General features: G+C 49.5%; 1 protein-coding gene across 1 annotated transcript in view; it reads right to left on the minus strand.

Moving 5' to 3' along the window:
- LRP4 (LDL receptor related protein 4) overlaps positions 1-24947 on the minus strand; it is a 37166-nt gene extending 12219 nt beyond the window's left edge. Inside the window, exons 1-31 of the mRNA XM_036427763.2 lie at positions 24731-24947; positions 24068-24214; positions 22615-22731; positions 22205-22318; positions 21692-21808; positions 21220-21348; positions 20868-20987; positions 19902-20027; positions 19194-19319; positions 18868-19002; positions 18367-18492; positions 17787-18017; positions 15396-15552; positions 14343-14560; positions 14029-14205; positions 13522-13644; positions 11438-11646; positions 11198-11279; positions 10316-10421; positions 9116-9317; positions 7351-7540; positions 7131-7262; positions 6103-6243; positions 5409-5495; positions 5131-5302; positions 4111-4273; positions 3764-3989; positions 3122-3425; positions 1645-1863; positions 1345-1479; positions 360-468 (exon numbers count right to left, since the gene is read on the minus strand). Coding sequence (XP_036283656.1) covers positions 360-468; positions 1345-1479; positions 1645-1863; positions 3122-3425; positions 3764-3989; positions 4111-4273; positions 5131-5302; positions 5409-5495; positions 6103-6243; positions 7131-7262; positions 7351-7540; positions 9116-9317; positions 10316-10421; positions 11198-11279; positions 11438-11646; positions 13522-13644; positions 14029-14205; positions 14343-14560; positions 15396-15552; positions 17787-18017; positions 18367-18492; positions 18868-19002; positions 19194-19319; positions 19902-20027; positions 20868-20987; positions 21220-21348; positions 21692-21808; positions 22205-22318; positions 22615-22731; positions 24068-24214; positions 24731-24932 — 4842 coding nt within the window. The 5' untranslated portion in view covers positions 24933-24947. The remainder of the gene's footprint in view (positions 1-359; positions 469-1344; positions 1480-1644; positions 1864-3121; positions 3426-3763; positions 3990-4110; positions 4274-5130; positions 5303-5408; positions 5496-6102; positions 6244-7130; positions 7263-7350; positions 7541-9115; positions 9318-10315; positions 10422-11197; positions 11280-11437; positions 11647-13521; positions 13645-14028; positions 14206-14342; positions 14561-15395; positions 15553-17786; positions 18018-18366; positions 18493-18867; positions 19003-19193; positions 19320-19901; positions 20028-20867; positions 20988-21219; positions 21349-21691; positions 21809-22204; positions 22319-22614; positions 22732-24067; positions 24215-24730) is intronic.
- Between the last annotated feature and the right edge of the window lie 831 nt (positions 24948-25778).

A 25778-nucleotide genomic window follows, 5' to 3' on the forward strand; every position in this document is an offset into this window, starting at 1 on the left:
CAAATGGGCTGCCTGAGCTCAGCTGTTGGGGCCGTCCAACTTAGTGTTTTGTTAAAATGCATATTCTTGGGCCCAACCCTCACGAAGCAGATTCTTTATATCCAGAAACATGCATTTTAACAAGCTCCACAGCTAATTCTGCACACCACCACTTATGAGCCACTCCTTCGAGTGCTGGGACATGGGAGTGGAGGGGCAGGCCTAGCAGGACACATGGTGGTGACAAGGATTCAGTGTATAGGAAAACATCCCTAAAATGAGCTTCCATAGTACACCTGTTCAGTAGCATAGGGTTGAGGCTGCCAATTTAGAATACCTCCCCCGTTAAAAAGATTTAGCTAACTTTCTTGAGCTAGTACCTGAGTGAGGGCAAAGGGGTGGGACACATGGCTGACCAAGACCTGCCGTAGCTTTCCATTGAGGTCAGCACTCTCAATCCGGTCCAGGTGTGCATCTACCCAGTAGATTCTGTGAAGGAAAGGAGATAAGAGTGGCTGCTCAAAATGCTTGCCAGGGAGCCCAGTTGCTCCTCCCCACCCCCCACCCCCTCACCCCTTGCCCCCTTTTCCAGAGAGTTGCCTGTCCCTTCCTGAGCTGAGCTGGTGAGAGCTGTGCACAGGCAAGAAGCACCATTGATGAGAGGTCAAAGCTGAAGAGGAGAAGTTGGTGACTTCTAAGTGGGGAGGCCAGTGCTGTCTTAAGGGGGGTAGGGGAGCAGGCCCTCTAACGACCTCCGAGGAGCCACCACCAAGTCTCATCTTCCTACCAAAGAATCTAAGTCAAAAATCCTATAAACACCCTTCAAGAAGAGACAGGGTCTACAAAAACGTCACTGAGGTTAAAGGAAGAGGGCATTCCTCTTCTCCATCCCAACTCCTGGGTGACTTTGATTCCTTTCCCTACCTCTGAGGGCAGAAAGGGGAACCGACTACTTCAGAGCTCCCTTCACCCTCTTCTCCTGCTCTTTAGCATTTTTTTTTTTTGTTCTTTTTTAAATCTAGGCCAGGAGTTGCAAATTCCAATATCTGAAGGGATCAGGAGAACAAGGAATGTGAAGTCCTATCCCCTTAAACGGTGGGGGTAGTGGGACTAGGGGTCCAGCCAGAGGACATGCTCTGCTAAACACTCAAAACCAGGTAAACCGGATAAATAAAACACACCTCAGAGGCGAAGGCTGGTTTCAGTAGCCCCTGCTTTAAGAATGTGTTTGCTTGGCCTTCTCACTGCTTTCCCTTCCCCACATGACAACAGCTTTCAATCTTTTTGTTTTCACTACTTCAATCTCAAGCATCCTCTCCTCTGCCTACCCTATTTCCAGGAGGCTGTTTAGGACACGATTCCCACCTGCGTGTATCATAGTCCAGGGTAAGGCCATTGGGCCAGCCCAGGTCTGTATTGATGAGGACCTTCCTCTCAGAGCCGTCCAGGTTCGCCCGCTCAATCTTGGCAATGTGGCCCCAGTCTGTCCAGAAGAGGTACCTGAGAGACAACAGTGACATGATCATCGAGGCACAGGAAGATGGCACGTAGAGCTTGAGAGAATACAAAGGACACACTGATCCCACTAATAGGTAGGCATCCTCCATTGGCTTCTTCACCAGGCCCTTCTCCCCTGGGTCTCTTTTCTGCAGGCCAAGAACTTACCCCTTCCTGGGGAAAACGGCAATGGCCCGAGGCTCATCCAGGCTGTTGTTGACCAGCACTTTGCGGCAGGAACCATCTAGCCTTGATGCTTCGATGGTATTTCGGCCTGTATCTGTCCAATATAGGTTTCTGGCCACCCAGTCCACGGCCAGCCCATCGGTGGTCTTCAGTCCCTGCCCGATCACGGTCTCCATGTTGCTGCCATTCAGATCTGCTCGCCTTGGGGGAGAGCCCAGGGTTGGATGACTGACCAGACTGAAACCCTTTTAATCCATGTCCCCATAATTATCCCCCCTATAGTGTAAGCTCCATAGAGGCAGAGACCAAGCATCTATAAGTGCATTCCTCAGCATCTAGCACAGTAGGTACTCAAGATATTTCCAGAATAAATATTTCTTAGGAATATAGAGTGTTTCCTGCTGTAAACAGGGGGCATTTAGGTCCATGTCTTGCCAGAAGAAGAGTTAATAATTCTCAATATATCTTAGAGAAGAGATAAGGATTGCTAGGGAGCCATTATAAAAAATAAAGGCAATTTGCAAAACCTATATGTGTATATTTACAGAAGTCCTACGCCAGGGAATTCAGGATGGGGGCATGTCATAAACATGTGAGGACTTCTCTAAACATATGCACACCTGCCCCCCGCATGAGATTCTCCAGGGAGAACGAAGGAGAGTGCCCTTGTTCCTGCACATGAGAGTCTCTGCATGGTAAACCCCTCTTACTGATGGCAGAGCACCATTTTCTTCAGCTGTGTTGGGTAAAAATATTAAATAAAAACAAAACAAAAATATGAAAACAAAACAAAACAAAAACCTCGTGAACAACCACAAGCCTTGGTATTGGTCAAGTTTCACAATACAGATACATGGTTTAGCTCCATGGCCGATTCTTCAATGAGTCTTAGAAGATCCTGACAGCAATCCCAGGGCCCAGGAGTAGGGATTAAAGGCTCCAGGTCCCCAGCCTGACATTACCTGACCTTTCAATTTGCTTTACAAACTGAGCTTCTATTAATCCGTAAATCAACAACAACAAAAACCCCAAAAGGCCCCGTTCATATGGCTAGGTGGTTAGAACATCTACCAAAGGGTAGAGGGTTCAATCCTGGTCAAGGGCACATACCTGGATTGCAGGTTCGATCCCAGTGCCCAGTCTGGGTGTGTGCAACCAATCAATGTGTCTCTCCCACATTGATGTTTTTTTCTCTCTTTCTCCCTCTCTTTCTAAAATCTATGGAAAAATATCCTCATCCTCAGGTGAGGATTAACAAAACAACATCACACAAAACCCCAAAAAGTTTAAAACTCTGTTGTAAATGATAACACTACAAAGTGAACAAGTCATGATCAGAACTCACTATCTAAGTTGTCAAGTCACTGAGTCCATTTAGAGGTGAACATAGACCCTAACCTTACCCATCGGGGACCGGAAGGAGGCCTGTGGCCTCTGGAGGTTTCAGGGATACTCATACCTGATAACATCCAGGAATACATCTGTGTAATAGACTTTTCCATCCACACTGTCATAGTCCAGAGAGATGACATTGTTGAGTTCAGAGACAGGCACATGCACATCTGTGTGGTCGCTGGTGTCCAGTGAGATACGCCGGATGGAGCCTCGGCTGGAGAAGAGCAGGTAGGTCTCGGGAGAGGGATCACAGGACTTTCCATCTCCCTTCAGCTGGATGCCCGTGGGGCAGGCACAGGAGAAGCCAGAGGGCCGAGGCAAGCAGAGGTGGGAGCAGCCACCATTTCTCGAGCCACACTTGTTAAAACCTGGTAATTAGAGGAGAAGTATGAGTTTGGACACCCTGTCTGGAATATTATCTAAATCTTACAAAGTTTCTTAGGCTTGATTTTTGACTGTTCTAAATAACAGTGTTTGCCTGGCAGGGATGAGGTAGAAGGGGCAGGAGTGTCGCCAAGGGTCTTTTGAAAGTGACAGCATGCTGTAGTTGTAGTACCAGCCATACCAGAAGGGAACACAGCCTGATCCTGGAAGGGGCTTAGATAGGTCCCTGTCTCCATGATTATAAAGAAATCTCTGTGCTCTTTGATGTGATAATCCCAGAAAGCCACAGGCCCTGGTGCACAGACCTACGGGGTCTTCTCACCTAGTGGCTGGGCCCGGTCTACCGCCTGGATGTCCATGAGTCCTGGCAGGTTGGACCTCACCAGGATGACATTGTTGCCAGTACCCTTGTCAGCACGGTGGATGCTCCGAGTCTGCCAGTCGGTCCAGTAGATATAGGAGTCGAGCAAGGTGAGGCCATACGGGTGCTGCACAGGTGACACCAGTGTGTGACGACTGGCACCGTTTAGGTCAGCAACCTCAATTCGCTGGAGAGGAAGGAGAGGGTAGGACTGGTTAACAGTAAACTAGGAGCTCTCGGTGCAGATGCCATACAGACATCTCCCGTCTTCCTGGGTCCCTGGGAAGCAGCAGGAGCAGGACTCTCACCTCTGTGTGGGCATCAGCCCAAAGCAGCTGGGAGCTGACCTTGTCCACAGTAAGGCCGTTGGGCCACCCCAGGTTGTTGTTGATGAGCACTGTCCGGTCTGAGCCATCCATTCCGGACCGCTCTAGCTTGGCATTCTCTCCCCAGTCTGTCCAGTACATGTACCTGGGCAAAGAAGAATACTAGCTGGTTATTCCCTCAGCGCCTGGATATTGTAGGTATTTATAATATGCCAAAGCCTATGAGAAAAATTTCACACTCAAAAAGGGGAGTTAATGCTTAATGGGTATATTGTAAGATGAAAAGCTCCTGATATCTGCTTTGCAATAATGTGAATTAAGTTCACATAACTGCACTGTACACTTAAAAATAGTGAAGATGGGCCCTAACAGGTTTGGCTCAGTGGATAGAGCGTTGGTCTGTGGACTGCAGGGCATGTACCTTGGTTTCAGGCACATCCCCAGTAGGGGGTGTGTAGGAGGCAGCTGATCAATGTTTCTAACTCTGTATCCCTCTCTCTTACTCTCTGTAAAAAAAATTAAAAAAATAATTTTTTTTTAAAAAAGCAGTCCCTTAAAATAAGCAGCTGCCCACCATCTGGTTAACAACAACAATAACAAAAAGTTAAGATGATAAATTAATTTTTTTTTTTTTACCACTATTAAAGAGAAAGTACTCTTCATATATTATCTCACGTAATCCTCACAAGAGTCACAAGGTGTGACTCATCTCCATTTACAGGTAAGGAAAATCAGAGAGGTTAAACACTAAACTTAAAGTGACAGGTGCAGCTAATAAATGGTGAAGGAATTTGAATCCCAGACTTCTGAGTCCAAGGCTCATGCTTTTAACCTCTGCACTATGCTGCCACTCTGAAAGGAGCCATAGAGAGTGGAACAGCCGCAGAAGGTCGCTCTCAGTGTCCCTGTGAAGCGAGCTTGCTCTCAATTGCCCTCGTTCACCCATCCCTGGCCCCAGCCAAGCTGACCCATCCTGTGACCAGTCACAGAGCCAGCTCTCACCCCATCTCATGGTACAGTACAATGGCTCGGGGGCTGTCAAGATTCTGCCACACCAGCACTTTCCGCATGGACCCGTCCAGGTTGCCCACTTCAATCCGGTTGGTTCCAGTGTCTGTCCAGTACACTTTCCGGCCAATGGCATCCACTGCGAGCCCATCTGTGGTTTGCAGGCCTGCAGGAAGTCAAGAGAGCACACTGGCTCCTGCCTTAAAACAGATGGGCTATTTTCCTAGCTCTGTAGCCAGACAGGCAATTCCTGGGCTGGGAGCAAGGCCCACCTGTGGTGATGATGTCCTCGTGCTGTGAGCCATCCAGATTGGCACGGCTGATCCTGTGCAGTGTGCTGTCTGACCAGTACACTTTTCCTGGAAAAAAAAGGAAGGCTTGGCTCAGCCTGGACCCTCTACCCCCACAAAAGGACATGCACAGCTGAGACACCAGTGCATGTCAGAGAGCCCTGTAACCTGTAGCAAGGAAATCAACAGAAATTTAGCCCTAGCCAGTTTGGCCTCAGTGGATAGAGCATCAGCCTGTAGACCAAAGAGTCCCAGATTCGATTCTGATCAAGGACCCGCACCCCAGTTGCAGACTCCTCCCTGGCCCAGGGTCCTCATCGGGGCACGTGCAGGAGGCAACCTATCGATATGTTTCTCTCACATAGATATTTCTCTGTCTTTCCCCCTCTCTTCCACTCTCTCTAAAAATCAATAATAAAAAAAAATATCCTTGGGTGAGTCTTAAAAAACAAGAAAGAAATGTAGAAATGCCATAGCAGGATAGCTCTTGGCAGAGAGGGAGAAGAGGGCCAGAAACCTTGCCCTCATAACCAAAGAAAAAGTGCTATAGAGACGGGTTGACATTGTGCCAGAAGGAATGGTGAGCCCCCAGGAGGCAGAGGGGATAAGGAAAGCAAGGATAGCAGTTGCTATAGGGCAGGGACAGAAGGCCAGGGGAAAGGAGGGCCACACAGACCTTCTTGGGGATCCACTCCAATGGCAATCGTGTTCTTCATGGTATTGTTGATCGGTACCACCACATCGGCAAAATAAGGGATGTCCAAGGACACCATGCGTATGTCTATCCTCCTGGCGAAGATGAGGAAACTATTCATGCCTGCCCAGGTGGGGAGAGAAGGAAAGGACAGTCACCCTAGCACAGCCATGAGGATTTGGAGTGAGGCAAACTGAAATTCATGCTCTGGGTCTTCAGATTCTAGTTGAGTGATCCTGCATAACTTATTTAAACTGTGTATCAGAATCAATATCTGGACCATGGGGACCATACCTGGGTGGCTGTGGGACTAAAAGAGATCATGTCCAGACAGCACTGTATAGCGAGTCTGATACAGTCATAAATGATAGTTCTTTATTAATATTATAGAAGGACTCTCTTTGAAGGACACTTTACCATGAAGTTTTGAGAACTTCATATTAAGTTCAAGAGGGCTTTTCCCCAGCCTAGGAGGCACAATTCACAATTCCTTTCTAACTAAATTTTCTGGGAAGTTAGAATTCCAACGAGGCCCACAATGCAGCATCCCCTAGGGAGAAACACTGACTTCCAAAACCTGGGCAGCCAGGTCCTGCTTCTCACAAAAGCACCACCTCTAAGGGGAGCACCATTACATTGTAGATATCATCCATTTTAATATTTATTATGCGTGATTTGGGGCAGCTGGGACTAAAGTAACTTATCCTAACCAAATCAGGATAGAATGACAATTTTCCAACAGATGAAAATAAAGTGCCTGAGAGAGGACCATCTTTCATGAAAATGCATGAAGAACTAGTTGGGGCCTGCCTCCAGTCCTGTCTACTTGCTCCCCGGCCTCTGTCCTGGACCTCTCCTCTTTTCTAAAAGCTCTGTCTCTCCCCTAAAACTCTAGAAGCACCAGGACCCACGGGTTCTCAGACCACATTGGAGTCCATCCACAGGGAAGGAAGAGAGCCACTGCCCCTCCCTAAGAGGCTCCCTCCAGGTTTCTGATGCTTAAGACTCACCTGGTGAACATGTCTTGCCATCAGGCATCAGGTTGATGCCCGTGGGGCAGGTACAGCTGAAGCCACTAGGATTTGGGGACCGAAGACACAAGTGACTGCAGCCACCGTTCTCCATAGTGCACGGCGTAGTCACTGGGGAGGGAGGAGGGGAGGGGTCAGTGATGAGGACTAAAGCGCAGGGAGGCCAAGGAGAACCTGGTATGGGTCAAGGGCTGCTCACCTGGGGGCCGCCGGCGGTGGAAGACGTGGATGTCCATGAGGTTCTCCAAATTCTCCTGCAGGGTCTCCCGGTCCAGCCCCGTCAGCCGGTCAGCGCTCTGGATACTTTTGGTCTGCCAGTCTGTCCAATAGATGCGCTCTTCATAGAGGGTCAGCCCAAACGGGTGGGGGAGCTGGCTTCCAATCAGCACCTACCAGGGACCCAGCACGTGTGTCATCCCCCAGCAAGGTCCCACAGTACTCAGCAGCGCCTGAGCACTCAGGCAAGGAGCCGGAATGCAGCTTGGCCACCATTGCCTGCTGTGTGACCTTGTGCAAGGGCTGGTTATCAAATCTCTCTGCGCTTTAATCTGCCTCATTCCAAGGGTTGTGTGATTATTATAAAAGGTGATGTATTATTTATATAATCTCAAAATATCTGTACAGATGGTTTATTAATAACAAAAGGAAAAGCAGCAACTTTACAATGGATATCATCTTAATGATTCAATTAAAGTTAATATCACAATAATGTGATGAGTCAAGATCTGTGCCTTACTGACAAGACACACTGAGAAATCACTTAATGTAGTATGACTGTCCGCAACACATAATCTGAATCTAATCACAAGGAAATAGCAGACAAATTGAGGAATATTTTAATCAAAATAACTGGCATTTCCTCTTTAAAAATACTAAGGTCAAGAAAGACACAAAGCCCAGCCCACATGGATCAGTAGTTGAGTGTCAACCTATGAAACAGGGGGTCATGGTACAATTCTGGGTCAGGGCACATGACCGGGTTGTGGGCTCGATCCCCAGTGTGGGGCTTGCAGGAGGCAGCCGATCAATGATTCTCTCATCACTGATCTCCCTCTCTCTCTCTCTCTCTCTCTCTCTCTCTCTCTCTCTCTCTTTCTCTCTTCCTCTCTGAAATCAATAAAAATACATTAAAAAAAGAAAAACATAAAAAGATTGAGGAGTATTCTAGATTAGAGACAAGAGATGTGATATTAAATACAATTGTGATCTGAGATTGTATCCTGGACTACAAAAGAAAAAAGATAAAGAAAAGCTATAAAGGACATCATTGGGACAATTGGCGGTGAAATTCAATTTTGACTGTGATTAGATAGTATCGTTGTATGAATGTTAAATTTCCTGATTTTGACCTTTGTACTGAGATTATGTAAGACAATGTCTTTGTTCTTAAGAAATATGCACTGAAATATTTTGGGGTCAAAGCAGAATGTCTCCAGTTTAATTTCTGATTGCTCAGAAAAGTAATAATGTGTGTGTGTGTGTGTGTGTCTGTGTGTGTGTATTTTTATAGATAGAAATAGAGACTAAGAATAATACAACAATGTGGCAAAATGTTAGTTATTGGTTCTTTTGACTGTTTTTGCAACTTTTCTGTAAATGTGACATACCAAAATAAATATTAACAAAAACAAATGGAGATCATGGTGCAACTGGTGGTTAATTAGTATTTGTTCTTATGTTTCTTAGGAAATCACTTATTTCTTAGGAATTAAGTGATTTCTTAGGAATTCACTTATTAAATCACACCTAGCTCACAATCTATTAATACACGAATTCCTAGATTCCTTTTATTAGCAAGCACAGAAGGACCCCTGGGTTCTGAAGGGCAGCCACAGTCTTAGAGAAATATCATACATACCATACTGGGTCCCCTTGAGGTCCCCCTAGCTCCTGCCAGCTGCCAGCTGGAGTGATGCCCTAAAGGCTGTCAGGTCTGTGGGAGGAGGCCTTAGTGCCACCATTACCTTCCTCTTGCTGCCATCCAGTCCAGCAAATTCAATTGTCTTCATGCCGGCATCAGCCCAGTACAGCCGCTGGGATCCATAGTCAATGGCTAGTCCGTTAGGCCAGGTCAGATTGGAAGAGATGATGACCTGGCGGCCCGAGGCATCCATGCCAGCTCGCTCAATCTTGGGGCTTGCACCCCAGTCAGTCCAATACATGTACCTGGGCACAGACAAGGGAGGTCTCACAAGTCTTCCAGTTAACGCCCAGTGGGGATTCAGAATACTTAGGGTTTTAGGGTTTCTGTCTACTCAAGAAATACTTTGTGGTAGATGTACAATGGATAGTTAGTGAATTGAATTTCGAGAAGTTCAAGGAAATGACAAGTTCCATTTCTTTGAAGAGTAATGCTTCCACAACACAAGCAATCCACTCTGTCCTATGATTTAAGGAGCTTCTTAGTCTCCTGTCTCAGTCTCCAGCCCTGCCCTGGGCTCAGAGCTGTGTAAAATTTTATATCTTCTATCACTATGACAGAGTCTTAATAAAGGCAGAGCCCATGGCTCAAGGAGTGTTCAGAAAATAAGGCCTATTTGGGAATAAAGAAAGATGGGAAATGAGGATCGGGGATAAGAAATGTTTTCTCAACTGGATGAGTTAAATAATTATAGTACATAAATTTAATAGAATTCTATATAATCATTAAGAACAATATATAGATCTATATCATCACATATAATATACATAAGCAAATGGAAAGATATCCAAGATATACAGCCATGTGAAAACACCAAGTTACAAAGCAATAGACATTGTTGTAAAACCAAAACCACCACCACCACCACCACCACCACCACCACCACCACCAAATGTAGAAGAAAGCCTGGGAAAAATACAATCTGTTAACAATGGTTACTGCTGGAGAGTGAGATTATAGGGAATCCTTACTTTCCACAGATTAATTTATCTATTTTTTTTAAACAACAAGCTACTTTTATAAGCAGACTGAAAATAAAAAATAAAAATAAAAAGATAGAATGATTTAAAGGTTTCCTTGTCTACTGAGGAGACAGAGTTGTCACTATGCTCTGTGGTTTCCACAGCTGCCCTGGCTTCCTGGTGTTCCCATAGAACTGGCCGCTCTTGCTACCTCCAGACTCCCCTCTAGCACTCAGACCTGGAAGGTGGGTGGGGCTCACTCCAAAGGAGCAGGTGCTCACCCGTCCATGGGCTCCACCACGATGTCTCGGGGACGATCAAGGTTCTCCCAGATGAGTACTGTTCTCATGCTGCCATCGGTGTTGGCCACTTCAATCCGGTCTGTCCCTACCAAGAAGTAGGGGGCAAAGATATTAACTCTAGTCTTGGTTGTTCACTCTCTTACCTTCCACACCCAAGCATGGAGCCTGGCATGTAGTAGATGCTCAAGAAATACCTTGTGGTAGATGAACAATGGATAGTTGGTGAATTGGGTTTCGAGAAAAAGTTCAAGGAAACAACCAGTTCCATTTATTTGAAGAGCAACACTTCCTCAACACAAGCAAGCTACTCTGTCTTATAATTTAAGGCAATGCTCCTCACACTCTAGTCTGCATATGAATCAGGAAAGCTTGTGAAGATACAGGTGCCTGAACCAACCCCCAAAAGATTCTGACTCAGCAGGTCTGGAGTAGGGTCTGAGAATTTGCATTTCTAACAAGTTCCCAGGTAACGCTGATGCTGCGGTGCCAGGGACCACACGTTGAGTGGCTCTGGTTAAGGCATTCCCCTTGCCTCCCAAACTCACCTGGATAAAATCCCCATTTTACCAAGACAGTGATTGAAGAAATCAAAGGACACAGTTGCCTTATCTGTAATGCTTCAGAACATTCTCAGGCATCAGCTGCTTAGCAGAAGAAGCTGCCATTTGATTGGCAAATGACAAACCATCAATGTGAGCTTCTAGCTTTAGCTCTGCAGCAGCCCAACCACTCCCGACCTTCTAAGGACCTCAGGTCAGGATAGAAGTGGTCTAGGAGGGACAATGGGCTCCTTCTACCTTAGGGCAGGATTTTAAGTAAGAGGAGTCCCAGAGAGCCAGGCCATGGCTACCCAGTACATACCTGCATCTGTCCAGTACAGTTTGTTGGTAACCCAATCAATGGCCAGGCCTGCTGGACTCTCCAAACTGGTATCCACTACCACCTGGGCAGAAAGCAAAGCTATATCACCAACTGGACTTAGCTCTGGGGCCTACAGGTCACCAATTCTTAAACTGGGGAAAGTATGGGAAGCCCTTACCCAGGAGAAGGAGAACTCTACCCCTTAATCTCCAGAGGGCCTGGGCCCACACTGAGCCCTACCTCCTGTCCTGTTCCATCCCACTTGGCCCTGCTGATGGTGTCAGTGCTGACATCTGTCCAGTACACGTGGTCATCCCGGGAGTCCCAGTCAAGGGCCACAGCACTGCGCACGTCAGCCAGTGGGATGACATCGTCGGACAGGTCCTCTGTGTCGAAGCTGATCCGACGGATGTCCATCCTTCGGGCAAAAAGCAGGAACTTGTCAAGACCTGATCAAAGGCCGAAAGGGGTCTTCTTTTAATGCTCTAAATCCAATAACAGTGACAGACATAGACGCTCACCTGTGTGACATCTGGTTCAATCACACCTCCTGGGACCTGGTGCCCTTTGTCCCCTATGCCTCACATCTCAGGCCCCCTTTGAGCACTGGCAGCCCATACTGGCAGACTCAGTCTTTAGGATCAAATGGAAATAGACTCTCCCCAGGGCATAGCAGTGCATCCTGTTTAAGTGTCTGTCAGGTTCATCTCAACTTTTCTCACCTCTTTGCTCCATCTCCTTCAGTGCATTGGCTACAGAGCCGCTGACTCTCACCCCGACCCCTTTGATTTCTATGTCTGCTTGGGATTTTGGCTGATGCACTCTATCATCTAGATCCCTTCCTGTTGCTTTTCTCTTCACTTGAGTCAATAGTGACTGTTCACTGGGCACTCACTCCATGCCAGGCACTGAACCTGGTGCTTTTCTTGCCTTGTCTCCTCCATCCTCGTAGCAACGCTTTGTGGTTTGTGTTATTCTTATTCTCATTTTCTAGAGAGTAATGCTGAGACTTGGAGAGGTCAAGTAACCTATGCAGGATCCCCTGGCTACAAAGCACCAGAGCTGGGACTTAATTCAGGTCTGGCTCCAGAGCAGCAGCCCTGGCCCCTCCCTTACACAGCTTCTTCCCAAATCGCTCTTTTCTACAACCTGCCTCTATTCTGTCCTGTCCAAAAGTTTCCCAGGATACATTTCTGCCTGAAAAGGCACTTCCTGCCTAACTTTACTGTCTTCCTTTAGGATCTGGGAAATCCCTAAGGGAAAATCCTAGGGAAACCTCTTGCACTTCACTAAGACAATAAATATGGGAAGAGCTGGGCCCAAAAGAAAGCGGGAAACTAGGTTCTCAACCAGTATGTGCTGAGTAAGCATCGCCCCTGTTCCTCTGAATGGTTTCTCTAATCTAGGGGTGTCGAACTCAATCAGAGAAGGGGCCAAAATCTAAAATCCAGCCTAAATCGCGGGCTGAATGGTTTACTGAACTGTCATAAACTGTCATTGTGATGGAAACGCAGCGAAGTGCAGTGATGACAGCGAGGTGCGGGCCGCATTGCAAGGCCTGGCGGGACGGATTTGGCCCGCGGGCCTTGTTTTTGACACATGTGCTCTAATCCCTGGAAAGGACCCAGATCCCACGAGCAATTTGCTTTTAGCCAGAGATAAGAGGGTCAGTGGGGACAGGGCAGTCAGTAAGGGAAGCTGCTGGTGTGTGAAGAGTTCTCCCAGGCCCCTTGCTGGTGATGCCACATGCCTGCATCCCTCCTCGCTGGACTGTTCTTAGGAAAAGTCACCTATGGCCCTGAGCTAGACAGGTCCACCCTCTCAAGACGAGGCCCCTGCAAGAGCTTCGAGGAAGACAAAGTAGCAGCTCAGGGAGTGGCCAGGGAGTCCCATCGTCTTTCTCTGTGAGGCACATATTTTTCCAGGGCCTGTGTATACCGGGCATCATCAGAGCCCTAATCTTGGCTCTCTGGTTTAGGGAATGGAAACAGGGTGAAGCTAAAGGTAAAGAGATAGGAAACCATTCCCCTGCTTTCTAGAATGGCCTGGAACCTTCTTGCTGCCTACAGAAAAAGTATCCTACCTGGTGAGATGATACAGAAGCCTGGTTGCAGGTATTCATACTTGACTAGGTGGTGTCACTGAAACTTTAGCAACTACTACTGGGCCCTCAGCTTTGACCCAGGAGCCCTTGGCCTCTCCAGGGGCTACACGAGGAGCCTGGCTCCTCCCCATAAAAGACAGTCCTTTAAACTCGTATCCCTGTTCCTTCCAACCCCCTCACATGGCACATCCAACGAGGCAGGTGCCCCAGACCCACTTACTCTGGGCACACGCGTGGCTGCTGATCTTGCGGAAGCCAGTGGGGCAGGCACAGGTGTAGTTCTGGCCACTGGGTAGACACAGGTGGGTGCAGCCTCCGTTGTTGTCCCCACAGCGGTTTTTCCCTGCTCAAAGAGCCCAGAACAAGAGGGTCAGGTAAGACTAACGGTGGGCTCAAGGCTAGGGGGTTTGGCTATGGTGTCTGCTCCCTGGAGGGAGGAACTATGTCTTATTATTTTTTTTATATTGGCTTCAGCTGTGAGCTGTGTGCCCCTGACACACAGGAGACGCTCTATAAATGTTTTCAGGAATTCGATATAGGGGCAGGGAAACTGAAGGAATCTTTCATGAATCTTGGTGTTGTACTACCTTAAATGTCCAGCAGAGGGAGGAATTAGCCCAAGTCAGGGCCAACCTCAAATTTCCTGGCCAGAAACAACGGCAACTGTGACAGGTGCAGGGAAGGTTCTCAGAGGCACCAGGGGCTCACCAGGTGGGCAGTTGTTTACCTGCAGGCTGGCGCTGGGGGTGCAAGGTGTGGATGTCCATGGGGAAGTGGAGTTTGTTGCGAATGATCTCCTGGTTCTTGCCAGTAAATTTGTTAGCACTGTTGATGCTCTTGGTGTGCCAGTCTGTCCAGTACAGGCTGTCTTCAAACACTGTGATGGCAAAGGGGTGCGGGAGGCCTGGGGAAAGTCCAAGAGAAGCTCAGTCCAGACATGGCCTGCCTGGCCCCTGCACAACTCTCACCCGCTGCCAAGGCTCCCCAATCAGGATGGGGAAAGGAGGATGAGCGATGAAGAAGAGGGAGGAAGGACCTCACCTTGGCTAATGACAGCCTTGCGGTGACTCCCATCCAGATTGGCCCTCTCGATGACATGGTGCTTAGCATCCACCCAGTACATACGATGCCCAGCATAGTCGATGGTGAGGCCATTGGGCCAGAAGAGATGGGTATCGGCGATGATGCGGCGTCCAGACCCATCCATGCTGGAGGCTTCGATGCGGGGGGTGTTACCCCAATCTGTCCAGTAAATGGTACTGGGAAGAGAGAATGGGACATTGAGAGACAGGCAGTAGAGGGTGAATAGTTAATTGGGATAATAATAGGCAAGCGGATTTTTATCCAGCAAACACAAGGAACCCCAACTGGCAGGAGATACATTTTATTTGGTCCAGAGAGTGTTTTTTAACTGTTTTAATTTAAATGTCTCTAGACAGGGCATTTATTCATTAAGCAAATTTTTTGTTTGCAATATCTGCTATGGGGAGGGCACTAACTTGGGCACTGGGAGTACAGTAGTGAACAATAGACAAAAATTCCAATTCTCATGGAATTGACCACCTAACGTAACTTCTCTGTCACATTCTCCGCAATTGTCTTTTGTATTTTACACACACACACACACAGAGTTTCTAAAATAGCTGACCTACAATTGCAGGATCTTAGAAGACACTCCCATCAATGGACTGCATTGAATTTTCAAAAGCCAGAGGCTAATAACTTCCATTTTAGAAGACTTTTCTTCTGATAATAAAGTTATGATTAATTAGTTGAACCTTATGAGCTAAAAATAAACAATAAACACCTATAACTTAATATGTTATGCCATTTAAAAGTAATCATCTCATTGAATTTCCACATAGCTAAGAGGTAGATATGCTTATCAACAGTGTAAACATGAGTAAATGGAGGCTGAGAGAGAGAGATAAACTACCCTAAGGCCATACAGCCAGCTCCTGCAGAGCTGGGACTCCAATCCAGGTGTGCCTGGGTGCAGAGCCCATGCTCTCAACACCCAATAAAGTCTGGCCCAAGTGGCCTGTCCCGAGAGGTTGCAAGAGGGATTTAGGAACTGAGACACAACTCACTCACCCCTCCATGGGATGCAAGGCAATGGCCCGAGGCTTCTCAAGGTTCTGCCAAAGCAGCACCTTCCGGTGGGTCCCGTCCAGGTTGGCCACCTCTATCCTTGATGTTCCTGAGTCTGTCCAGTAGAGTTTGTCGTGGACCCAATCCACAGCTAGGCCTCCTGGTAGAAAGAAGCAGTGATAAATTGCTAGGGACCCAGTCCAGGTGATCTGTGCCAGAGTAATAAGAGTAAACTCTGGCATGAAGCAGTTTCTTGGGCCAGGCAGTATATTAACCATTTTTTTTTTTTTTTTTTTTTTTCACATACACTTACATACATTTAATCAGCACAGCAAGTCTGTGAGCTGGCTACTATAACCCATGAAGATTAAGAAAGTGAGGCACAGAAAAGTCAAGCAACCGCTCAGATCATCCATTTCCTCCTCTTAGCCAACCCTATTCCACTTCCTGAGTTCTGGCTCCCTGAACCACACCTAGGGTCCTACACCACGCTGGCTCAGCAATTTGCAAATTTAGCTTAGGCAGTTCAGAAGATCCATCATTTGATTCAATTGTACTCGATACTGAATTCCAATCCACTTCACCTGCTTGAACAATGGCCCAAAACTGCCAAGTAAGCTGTGATTTCTTTTCATTTGTGGACATTTGATATACACTGAGTGGCCAGATTATTATGATATCTGAACACATAATAATATGGCCACTCAGTATACATCCTATATAATAAAAGACTAATATGCAAATTGTCCCCTCGACCAGGAATTCGATCAGCAGGCAGGCTGGCCAGCCACCCATGTCCCCTCCCGCTGGCCAGGCTGGCCAGACCCCATCCATGCACGAATTCATGCACTGGGCCTCTAGAGTGTGTGTGTGTGTGTGTGTGTGTGTGTGTGTGTGTGTGTGTGTATGGCCCGGTGCATGAAATTCATGCACAGGGGTTGGGGGGTGGAGGGTGTGTTGTGGAGGTATGTTGTTTCTCTCCAATCTGGGATCCCTCAAAGGATATCCTACTTCTGGTTTACAGGAATCATGCCTAAACCAGCAGTCAGACATCCCTCTCACAAACTGGGACTGCTGGCTCTAGCCACTCACCTGCCTGCCTGTATGCCTGATTGCCCCTAACCACTCTGCCTGCCTGCCTGTTTGTCCCCAACTGCCCCCCATGCCAGCCTGCTCACCCCCAACTACCCCCACTGCTGGCCTGCTTGCCCCCAACTGCACCCCTGCTGGCTTGCTCACTCCAAACTGCCCCCCCCCATCCTGATCACCTCCAACTGACCCACACTGACAGCCTGCTCAACTCCTACTGGACCCCCCTGCTGGTCTGCTTACCCCCAATGGCCCCTGCCATCCCATCCTGGCCTGATCACCCCCCAGCGACCCAAAATCCCAGCCCCTCCTTTTTCCCCCCCAACACCTCTTTTAGTGGAGGCCAGGGCTGGCTGGAAGCAAGTATCTAGGATTTATTTCTCTTCTATAATTGAAACTTTGTAGCCTTGAGTGTAGGCCAGCCTCGGCCAGGGTGGGTGGGAAGTTTGGCTTCCTCCATTGCCGGGGCAACCCAAACCTCCTGCTTGCTTCATGGCTGCAGCCATCTTGGCTGGGTTAATTTGCATACTCGCTCCTGATTGGCTAGTGGGTGTGGCTGGTGGGCATATCAGGGGTAATGGTCAATTTTTTATTAATTAATTAATTAATTAATTTTTTTGTATGGTCAATTTGAACGTTTCTCTTTTATTAGTATAAGTATATATATACACTGAGTGGCCAAATTATTATGCATTCAGAGATAATAATAATCTGGCCACATTATATTTATCTGGTTCAATTAGAATATTCTTTTAAAAATATTTTTTAAATGATTTCAGGGAGAGAGATTGAAATATCAATAATGAGAGAGAATCATTGATTGGTTGGCTCCTGCAAACCCTCCACTGGGAGTTGAACCAGCAACCTGGGCATCTGCCTTGACTGGGAATTGAACTGTGACCTCCTTGTTTATAGGTTGAAGCTCAACCATTGAGCCATGCCAGCCAGGCAATCAGAATACTCTTAATACCAAGCAATCAAAACAAATTTCAGAATTAAGCTGGACGCAAAGCTGATATAGAAATTTAACTGTCATCCATAGAGCTCTGATTTCAAATGATTGCATTCATCATAATGGTCTCTTATTTAAACTCACTGACCTCAATAACAAGCAAATGACAAAAATCTGAACCTATAAAATTAAAGTATACTAACAAATGTTATCAACATTAGTTCCATTCAAAATTTCACTGGAAGAAAACGATGTTCTGCTGCCCAAGGCTTACAAATCTCTAGCCTGATTTATCCAGGGCTACTTCCCACATGGCGTGTCCCTGCCCCACCCCACAGAGACTGGTTTCCTACCTGGGCTCTCGAGCCCCGTAGACACAACCTCCTCCACGTTGCTACCATTGAGGTTGGCCCGCAGGATCCGGTCCAGGGTGACATCTGACCAGAAGACAAGCTCACGCCGGTGATGGAAGTCAAGGGCGATGGCATTCTCCAGGTTGTTGAGCAGCAGTGTGTACTCAGAGCGGTGCGGCAGCACCTGCCGGATGTCGATGCGATTGGCGAACAGTAGCACAGGCTCCGGCCCTGGGACATGGCATAGAAATGGGGCCCCCACTGGCCTCCAGAGCTGCACCCTCAGCATGCACCCCAGCTTCTGGGCTGACAGATGGCACCCCTGATCCATTAGGGCATATCCCAAGCAGCCAGCATCAGCACTAAAAATGTGGGAGCATCTAAAGTGTATTCCCCCAGCCCAGACCACCGTATCCCGCCCCAGCAAGGCTTTTTTGGGGGCCCCAAATGCACCTCACAGCTCCATTTTCCCAAGTTGAAAATATTTCTAGCTCTCAGCAAATTGCTGAGCACTGGAGCACCTGGCTGTCTCCCACACTCAAGAGTTCTACCCAACCAGTCAAACGCCAACACCCCTTACCCAGAGCCTTGCAGCTGCGCCGGTCTGGCCGCAGTTCGTAGCCTGCCTCGCACCAGCACTGGAAAGCCCCTTCGCTGTTGGTGCAGCCCTGGCTGCAGTACCCTTCCTCGGCGCATTCGTTCACATCTGTGGGGACCGGGCAGGGCAGGAGCACTTTTTTTCTGCCATCCTCACACCCCCATCCCTGGCTGACTAGTTGCTTCCCTGCCCACATGCCCATCTCTTTTCTAGACTTAGTGGGAAGGCTAGCTAACAAGTGGTTAAGGGCTTCAAAGTCACGGAGACCTGGGCTGGAATCCCAACTACTCACCAGCTCTGTCGCCTTCAATGAGTTCCTTAACCTCCCTCTCTGAGCTTCCGTTTCTTCCATGTGTGAAATGGAAGGGACAATCCCTACCTCTTATGGTTATTGTTATTATTATAGTGACATGGGAAACACCGCTGCCTGTCTGCCCCCCCTGCCCAGCATCCTGGCCCTGCTCCCAACCAGTCCCAGCTCACCCTGGCACATGCGCCCGTCCTCGGTGAGCCGGTAGCCTGTGTGGCAGGTACACTGCACTGCCCCCCGCACCATCTGGCACTTCTGGGAGCAGCCACCGTTGTTCACATTGCAGTTCTCCTCACCCGTCCGGGGCCCTGTGCCAGCCAAGCCAGAGATGGGAGTTGAGCCCAGAATCCTCCCCCAGAGAGCCAACTTGGCATTCCACCTGGACCACGAAGAACAGCCCCCGAGGCTGCTGGAGTCCTTAGGGAGGATTCTCTTTGAACTGCATGGGTGGGGTTCGGCCACAAACCGTGGGCCAGGCCCGCCCACGGGGGACACTCACGGCAGTTCTGCTGTGGGCTTTCGTCGCTGTTGTCCCCACAGTCATTGACCCCATTACACAGCTTCCTCTGGCCAATGCAGCGCCCGTTCCAGCACAGGAACTGGTCCGAGGCACACTGGGGGCTGCCTAGAGAAGAAGGGAGGGAAGGCCGGAGGGAGGGTCAGGTCACACGGCAGGGCAGGGCTTGGGTCAACAAAAGGAGCCTGTCATTTTCTAAGGCGAGCTGGAGACAGATGAGCCTCAAGGTGGGAGGGTTGGGGTCCCTGGCAGGAAACAGCTCAGACAGGGCTGGCTAAACGTCTGCATTTGTTTTCTCCTCAGGACACCACAGTGGATGGTGAGGATGTGGGACAGATTGAGGGTGTATTTGTATGCCCGGCACCTGGTGTGGCTAGGGGGGTGGGGGTGGGAAGCTCAGCCACAGAAAGCAGACCTTGCTCACCAGGCCAGAGCATCAGGTACTGGCTGAGAGGCCATTGAAACTCATAGCCCTGATATTGTGTTAAGGCCATAAGGCTGCAAGTCAACAAATGCACCTGGATTTGACACTGGTAACTGAGAGAGGCAGGAAAAATCCCGGCCATGAGCAGGATTGGTTAAAGCATCACCTTGGCCCACCTGGAATAGCAGCTGTAACACCCTCTTTCCGCTTGTCCTTCACCCCAACTATAGGCTAAGGGACCTGGGGGACCCTTAGAGGGACTCTACCTGTGTTCTCACAGTTCTCTTCATCACTGTTGTCTGCACAGTCATCCTCCCCATCACAGCGCCAGGACAGGCGGACACAGCGGCCTGACCGACAGCGGAACTGTTCGGCTGTACACATGGAGGTGGCTGGCGAAGCAAAGGCCTCATGAAAGGCTGGCCCCATTGCATCCCAACGCACCACCCTGCCACCCAAAACTGCACTTTTCTAAAAACAATTAAAATTTTATTTCAGAGAGGAAGAAAGATGGAGAGGGAGAAAGATCCATGATGAGAGAGAATCACTGATACTCTGCCTCCGGCACACCCCCTTGGGATTGAGCCCACAACCCCAGCATGTGCCCTTGACCAGAATCAAACCCGGGACCCTTCAGTACATAGGCCAATGCTCTATTCACTGAGCCCAACCAGCTAGGGCCATGCCAGTCTTCTGCTTCTTCTTTTTTACTATTTTTAAAAAATTAAATTATTATCTGTGTACGTATCTTACCATTGCCGCCCCCTCCCATACATGCCCTCCCTCTCCAGAGTTTTGTGTCCATTGGTTGTACTTATATGCATGTATACAAGTTGATCTATTCTCTTCCCCAGATCTCCCTCCCCTCCCCGCTGTAATTTGACAGTCTGCTTGTTGCTTTACATGCCACTCTTCTTGACACCAGTGTCCTAGTTGGCCTATGGGGCATCTTGCTGTGAATTAGAAAATGGTGCCCTTCTCTCTGACACTTTACTGCCATCTGCTGGAAAAAGGCCAGGATGAATACATAAATCTACATAAGTATAAAACATGTCTAGGATGTGACTGGCATCCGTTTGGACTTGGCGCCTCTGTGCAGGGCACAACCTACACAACCGTACTTGGTGGTTATGTCCAATCTGTCTTCATGCTTCGTTGGTGGTGGATTCTTTGGCTCCACGACCCCTCTTCCCTGCGTCTAGCCCAGACCCTCAGCGCTGTCCCCCACTCACTGCAATTGCGCTCGTCAGATTGGTCATCACAGTCTGCGTCGCCGTCGCAGCGCCAGCCTGCGTTGATGCACAGGCCACTGTCGCACATGAACTCCCCAGAACGGCAGGGCTGGTGGGAGGCTGTGGGGAAACACAGCAAGCCTCTGTCTCTAGCCAGTCTGTGCACAGGGTCCCGTAGCAGACCAGAAAGCCACAGCCCTAGCGTTCGGTTCCTCCGTCTCTGCTCAAGAGGATCCAGGGAATCCAGAGAGTACCCCCTCCCCCATTGTGCTCCTGCCCCAGCTGGCACCTGTGCCTCACCAACCCAGCCCGGCCTCCTCCCTTCCTCCACCCAGCTGGCGAGAGCACTCACAGCAGTCAGACTCGTCGGACCAGTCTCCGCAGTCATCATCGCCATCGCAGTGGTAAATGTCGAGGATGCAGCGGCCGTAGGCACACTGGAACTCTTCCAGGTTGCAGGGGGGTGCTGGCACTGCCGAGGCTGGAAGGAAGGAAGGAAGGCAGGGGTGGGGAGGGGCGTACACTCAGGTCCGGGCAGAGGAGGGGGCAGGATGTGCAGGCAGAGTGCCTTCCTCAAGTGAGATGTAACCAGGCTTCATTGAAGATGGCCCTTGTAGGCTCCCATATACAGGCGGACCGAAAGGAGAAACTCCCTTCCCATCTGGGGAACCTGCTTCCACCCAAGCTCGGTCTAGGAGGAGCCTCTTCTTAAGAACCCACTCTCCTTGCCCACTATTCACGCACTCCTCAGCCTGGCCCTCAGCCCGCGTGACAGAGCCCTCTGCCCATCCCAGCCCAACAGCTTGAGGTCTGGGGCCACTCACGACAGCTCTCCTCGTCAGAGCCATCTTTGCAGTCCGTGTCACCGTCGCAGTACCAGTGCTCAGCAATGCAGCTCCCATCGCTGCAGCGGAACTCCTTGTCAGAGCACTTGCGCATGTCTGGGAGATGCAATGGGACAGCCATCCTGAGGGAGCCCTACAAGCAACCCTCTTAACCTCCTCCCCTGCCTCTCCCCCTCACTGATCCTGGGGAGGTCTGGCTTAGCTGGCAAGACACCACAGATTCAGTAAAGACTCTCTGGGGAAAGCGGAGGCCCTAAAGAGACTGGGCCTCAGGCTCCTGCTGCTCCGTGATTGCTGGGGGTCTGAAATGCTCTTCCACCCCCCCCCCCCCCATCTCGGCCTCCCCCTGCCTTCCTTTAGCTACTCTAGACACACAGATGACACCTGGGCAGTTCAAGGTTGGGGCAGTACTTGAGTCCTTGCTGTGCTCTCCTCCCGTGGCCAGGCCATCCACCCCCGTCCCCCTCGTCTGCCTCACAGATCACCACTCACCACACTGCTCATCGCTGTTGTCCCCGCAGTCGTTGTCACCATCACAGTGCCACAGGCTGCGGATGCAGTAGCCGTTCTGGCAGGGGAACTCGTCCTCCTCACACTCCCGGGGGGCTGTGGGCAGAGCAGTGAGGCTGCTGCAGGCAGTGGGGGGCTGTGCCTGGGAGCCCCACAGATAGCCTGGCCGAGCAGAGCAAGTCAGGCAGCTCCGAGGCCGCGCCGAGGGATCAGGAGCAGGCGGCTGTCTTGTGGAGGGTGAGAGAGAGGACCTCCTCTGACCACTAGAGGAGGGGATGGAAGGGGACCAGGAGCTGAAGACCCAAAGGCTGACACAGGCCTGGGGACATCACTTTCTGATTGAAAATCCCCACCCAACAGAGCCCGACGGAGCCCGCCCGGCCAGCACTCACGACAGTCCTGCTCGTCGGAGTCGTCCTCGCAGTCGTTGTCCCCATCGCACACCCAGGAGCGGCGGATGCACTTGCCATTGTCGCAGTGAAAGTCAAGCGGGGAGCAGGTGGGCAGCACTGAGTCCCAGGGGAAAAGAACGGAGAAAGGAATCAGCGTGGTGTACTTATTCAGACAGACTCCACGGGACTGTCTGAATTACGGTCCTTCTCCAGATTCCTCTGCCTGCCCCCAGCCGATAGAGAAGCTGAGCAGAAACTGTAGCAAAGAAGAGAGAGAATTAGCAGGGCCTGGTGGCAAGGGGTTCACGAGGCAGACCAGCCCGAGGAACTCAAAACCACTAAGAGCAGTAAGAAGGACACGAGCAAGAGAAAGAAGTGTATTTTTCCCCCCACCTCTTTCCTCTTGTCAAATGATGACTGACATATCTGGCTCAATTTCCAGTTCTAGAACTCATGACTTATCACACTGAGCAAGTCGAGTCCTCTCTCTGAGCTGTAGGTTCTTCGACGGCACAATGGGGATAATTACCCTCTGCTCACAGAGGGCTCCGTGTGAAAGTGAGCCATTTACCATCATCACAATTAGCTGAAATGGTTAGTGGTAATAAGGTCCAGATTGTAGCTTCATTCTTATTAGACTAATTAGCCACCTTCACATGTAGCTGCTGCAGGTTGCACCCCTGAATCCAGACAGCTGACTCAGCAGTGCTTTTCTATACATCAAAGGCAGGCCCTGTAGCCTGTTGTGCGTATGTTACTGCACTAGAGGAAGAGAGAGACTTAAAGAGAATATACTTCTTACAAAGTTTATGCTATTGAAAAAGATATGATTATATAGGACATTAAATAAGAAATGAATAATCTACATGAGTATATCGTATGCACATAAAAAATGCACAAACATGCAGTGCACATACACATATTCACATTCAAAGAGATCTACCTTAAAGAGACTGCCTGTAGTTCCAAGGGTGTTTTCCTCTATACTTATTTCAAAGATTGTTTGCTTGTTTTTAAAATATACTTTTATTGATTTCAGAGAGGAAGAGAGGGGGGAAGAGAGATAGAAACATCAATGATGAGAGAGAACCATTGATCAGCTGCTTCCTGCATGCCAAACATGGGATCGAGCCTGCAACCTGGATGTGTGCCCTGACTGGGAATCGAACCGTGACCTCCTGGTTCATAGGTGGATGCTCAACCACTGAGCCATGCCGGCCTGGCTCAAAGTTTGTTTTATTGGATGTATATCCATGGAAACTAGGGGAAACAAGGCGTGGAGCCATATATATTGTTAGGAAACCACCATCTGTCATTTCTATCACCCTCACAAGAATCCAAAGATCTGAGCCTGACGCAGCTGATGCACAGAAAACGCCATCAGACTTGTCCTAGGTCCTCTCCCCAGGTCCCTCTTCTACCACTTCCCACCGTCCAGTGGGGAGATTCTTACTACATCCGTCCTCATCGCTGTGGTCCCCGCAGTCATTGTCGCCATCACACTGCCACTGGGCGGGGATGCAGGTACACTCGCCGAGGGCACTCACTGCACAGGTGAAGTGGCTCCGACCACAAGCGCACTGGGGGCTGCTGGCGAGGCCTGGGCAGAGAGAAAAGGAAGCAATGAAGGCTCAGTTCTCACCAACCAAAGCCCATCCCAAGGAAGAAGATAGAGGAGCCAAATCTGGGACCACTGTCTCCCAGGTGGACATGGTGACACTGAAGGGAGCTGCAGACCGCGGAATGGTGATGTCCTCTCCTCCAGGCACAAAAGGTCAAGAAGATACCCTCTGACTCTGGGTTTACAAATAGTTCAGGTACACTCTTGCATGACAGGCTTTTTTTTTTTTTTTTTTTTAATATAATTTATTGATTTTTTATAGAGAGAAAGGGAGGATAGTTAGAAATATCAATGAGAGAGAAACATCGATCAGCTGCCTCCTGCACACTCCATACTGGGAATATGCCCGCAACCAAGGTACATGCCCTTGACCGGAATCGAATCTGGGACCCTTCAGTCCGCAGGCCAATGCTCTATCCACTGAGCCAAGCCTATTAGGGCATGAAAGGCTTTCTTATGTGGCACCCACAAAAACTCAGAGACAAATGATGTCACCTGGAAAGTTGGTGCTTTTGGGATAGAGGAGCAGGGGACAAAAGGGAGGCAGATGCGACCTCCGTGGCCTTCCCTTCCAAACGAGGTTGAGATATAGATGCTTTTGCCTCTGAGCAGCACCAGGCCCTTGGTATGGGCCAGGGAGTGCGAGAAGTAAGAGTGGAACTAAAATGCTGGACCCCTTGTGGGATAAGAAATCCATAGGGAAACTGCTATGAGTCCCCCTGCCAGGGGAACTTTTGAGACGGGAAACCACTTTTGAAAAGGAGGAGTGGGGCCCAAGGAGAAGGGGACCAGGCCACCTCAGGACACAGTGAGTGGAGCCACTCAGAGCTTTCCTGCCTGTGGCATAGGCCACAGCCTGGAGGAAGGATGGCAGAGGCAGCCCCTCCCCCAGCCTCAGCAGCACGCAGCTGGGCTTCCCTATTGAGCCTTGAGCTATCTGCCTGGCCAAGTCCCATGACCGGCTGCTGTGCCCCTTCCCCAGAATGCCCAGCAGGATGCCCTCGGATGGCGTGTGAACGGCTCAGTGCCCCCTGCTCCAGCCTTCGCTGGAACAAAGGGTTCTGCCAGGGTCACTCTCCCCCTCCCAGCATTCATCTACCCGTTGGGCTGCTGCAGCTGGGAAAGAAGGGGGCCTCCCCTCATTGCTCATTTCTCCCCCTTGCTTTCTTCTCCCCTTCCTCCCCTCAGGCCGGGCTGGAGCAGGAAAGGAGTCAGCTCCTAAACTGCCACCCCTCTTCCTTTCCCAGTTACCTAGCCAGCCTCTCTATCTGGGCTCATCTCCTTGATGTACACCCTCGCTGCACAGTACAATTACTCCATGTCGCTTAGAGCTTAGGATCTGGAATAAAAGAGTGTATTGCTAGATCCTCCAAAAACAAGGAGAGAGCCCTAGGCCCCTTCCTCTCCACTTCAACCCCAAGGGTGAGTGTGAGCATAAGGCAGGATTTCTAACCCAGGTGAACATATGGATGGATGGATGGATGGACCGACGGGCAGGTGAATGACATGGGCATCAGTGAAGCCCTGAAATTACAGGCAAAAT

This window comes from Pipistrellus kuhlii, unplaced genomic scaffold (assembly GCF_014108245.1).
Source record: "Pipistrellus kuhlii isolate mPipKuh1 unplaced genomic scaffold, mPipKuh1.p scaffold_m20_p_9, whole genome shotgun sequence".
NCBI classification, from domain to species: Eukaryota; Metazoa; Chordata; class Mammalia; order Chiroptera; family Vespertilionidae; genus Pipistrellus; species Pipistrellus kuhlii.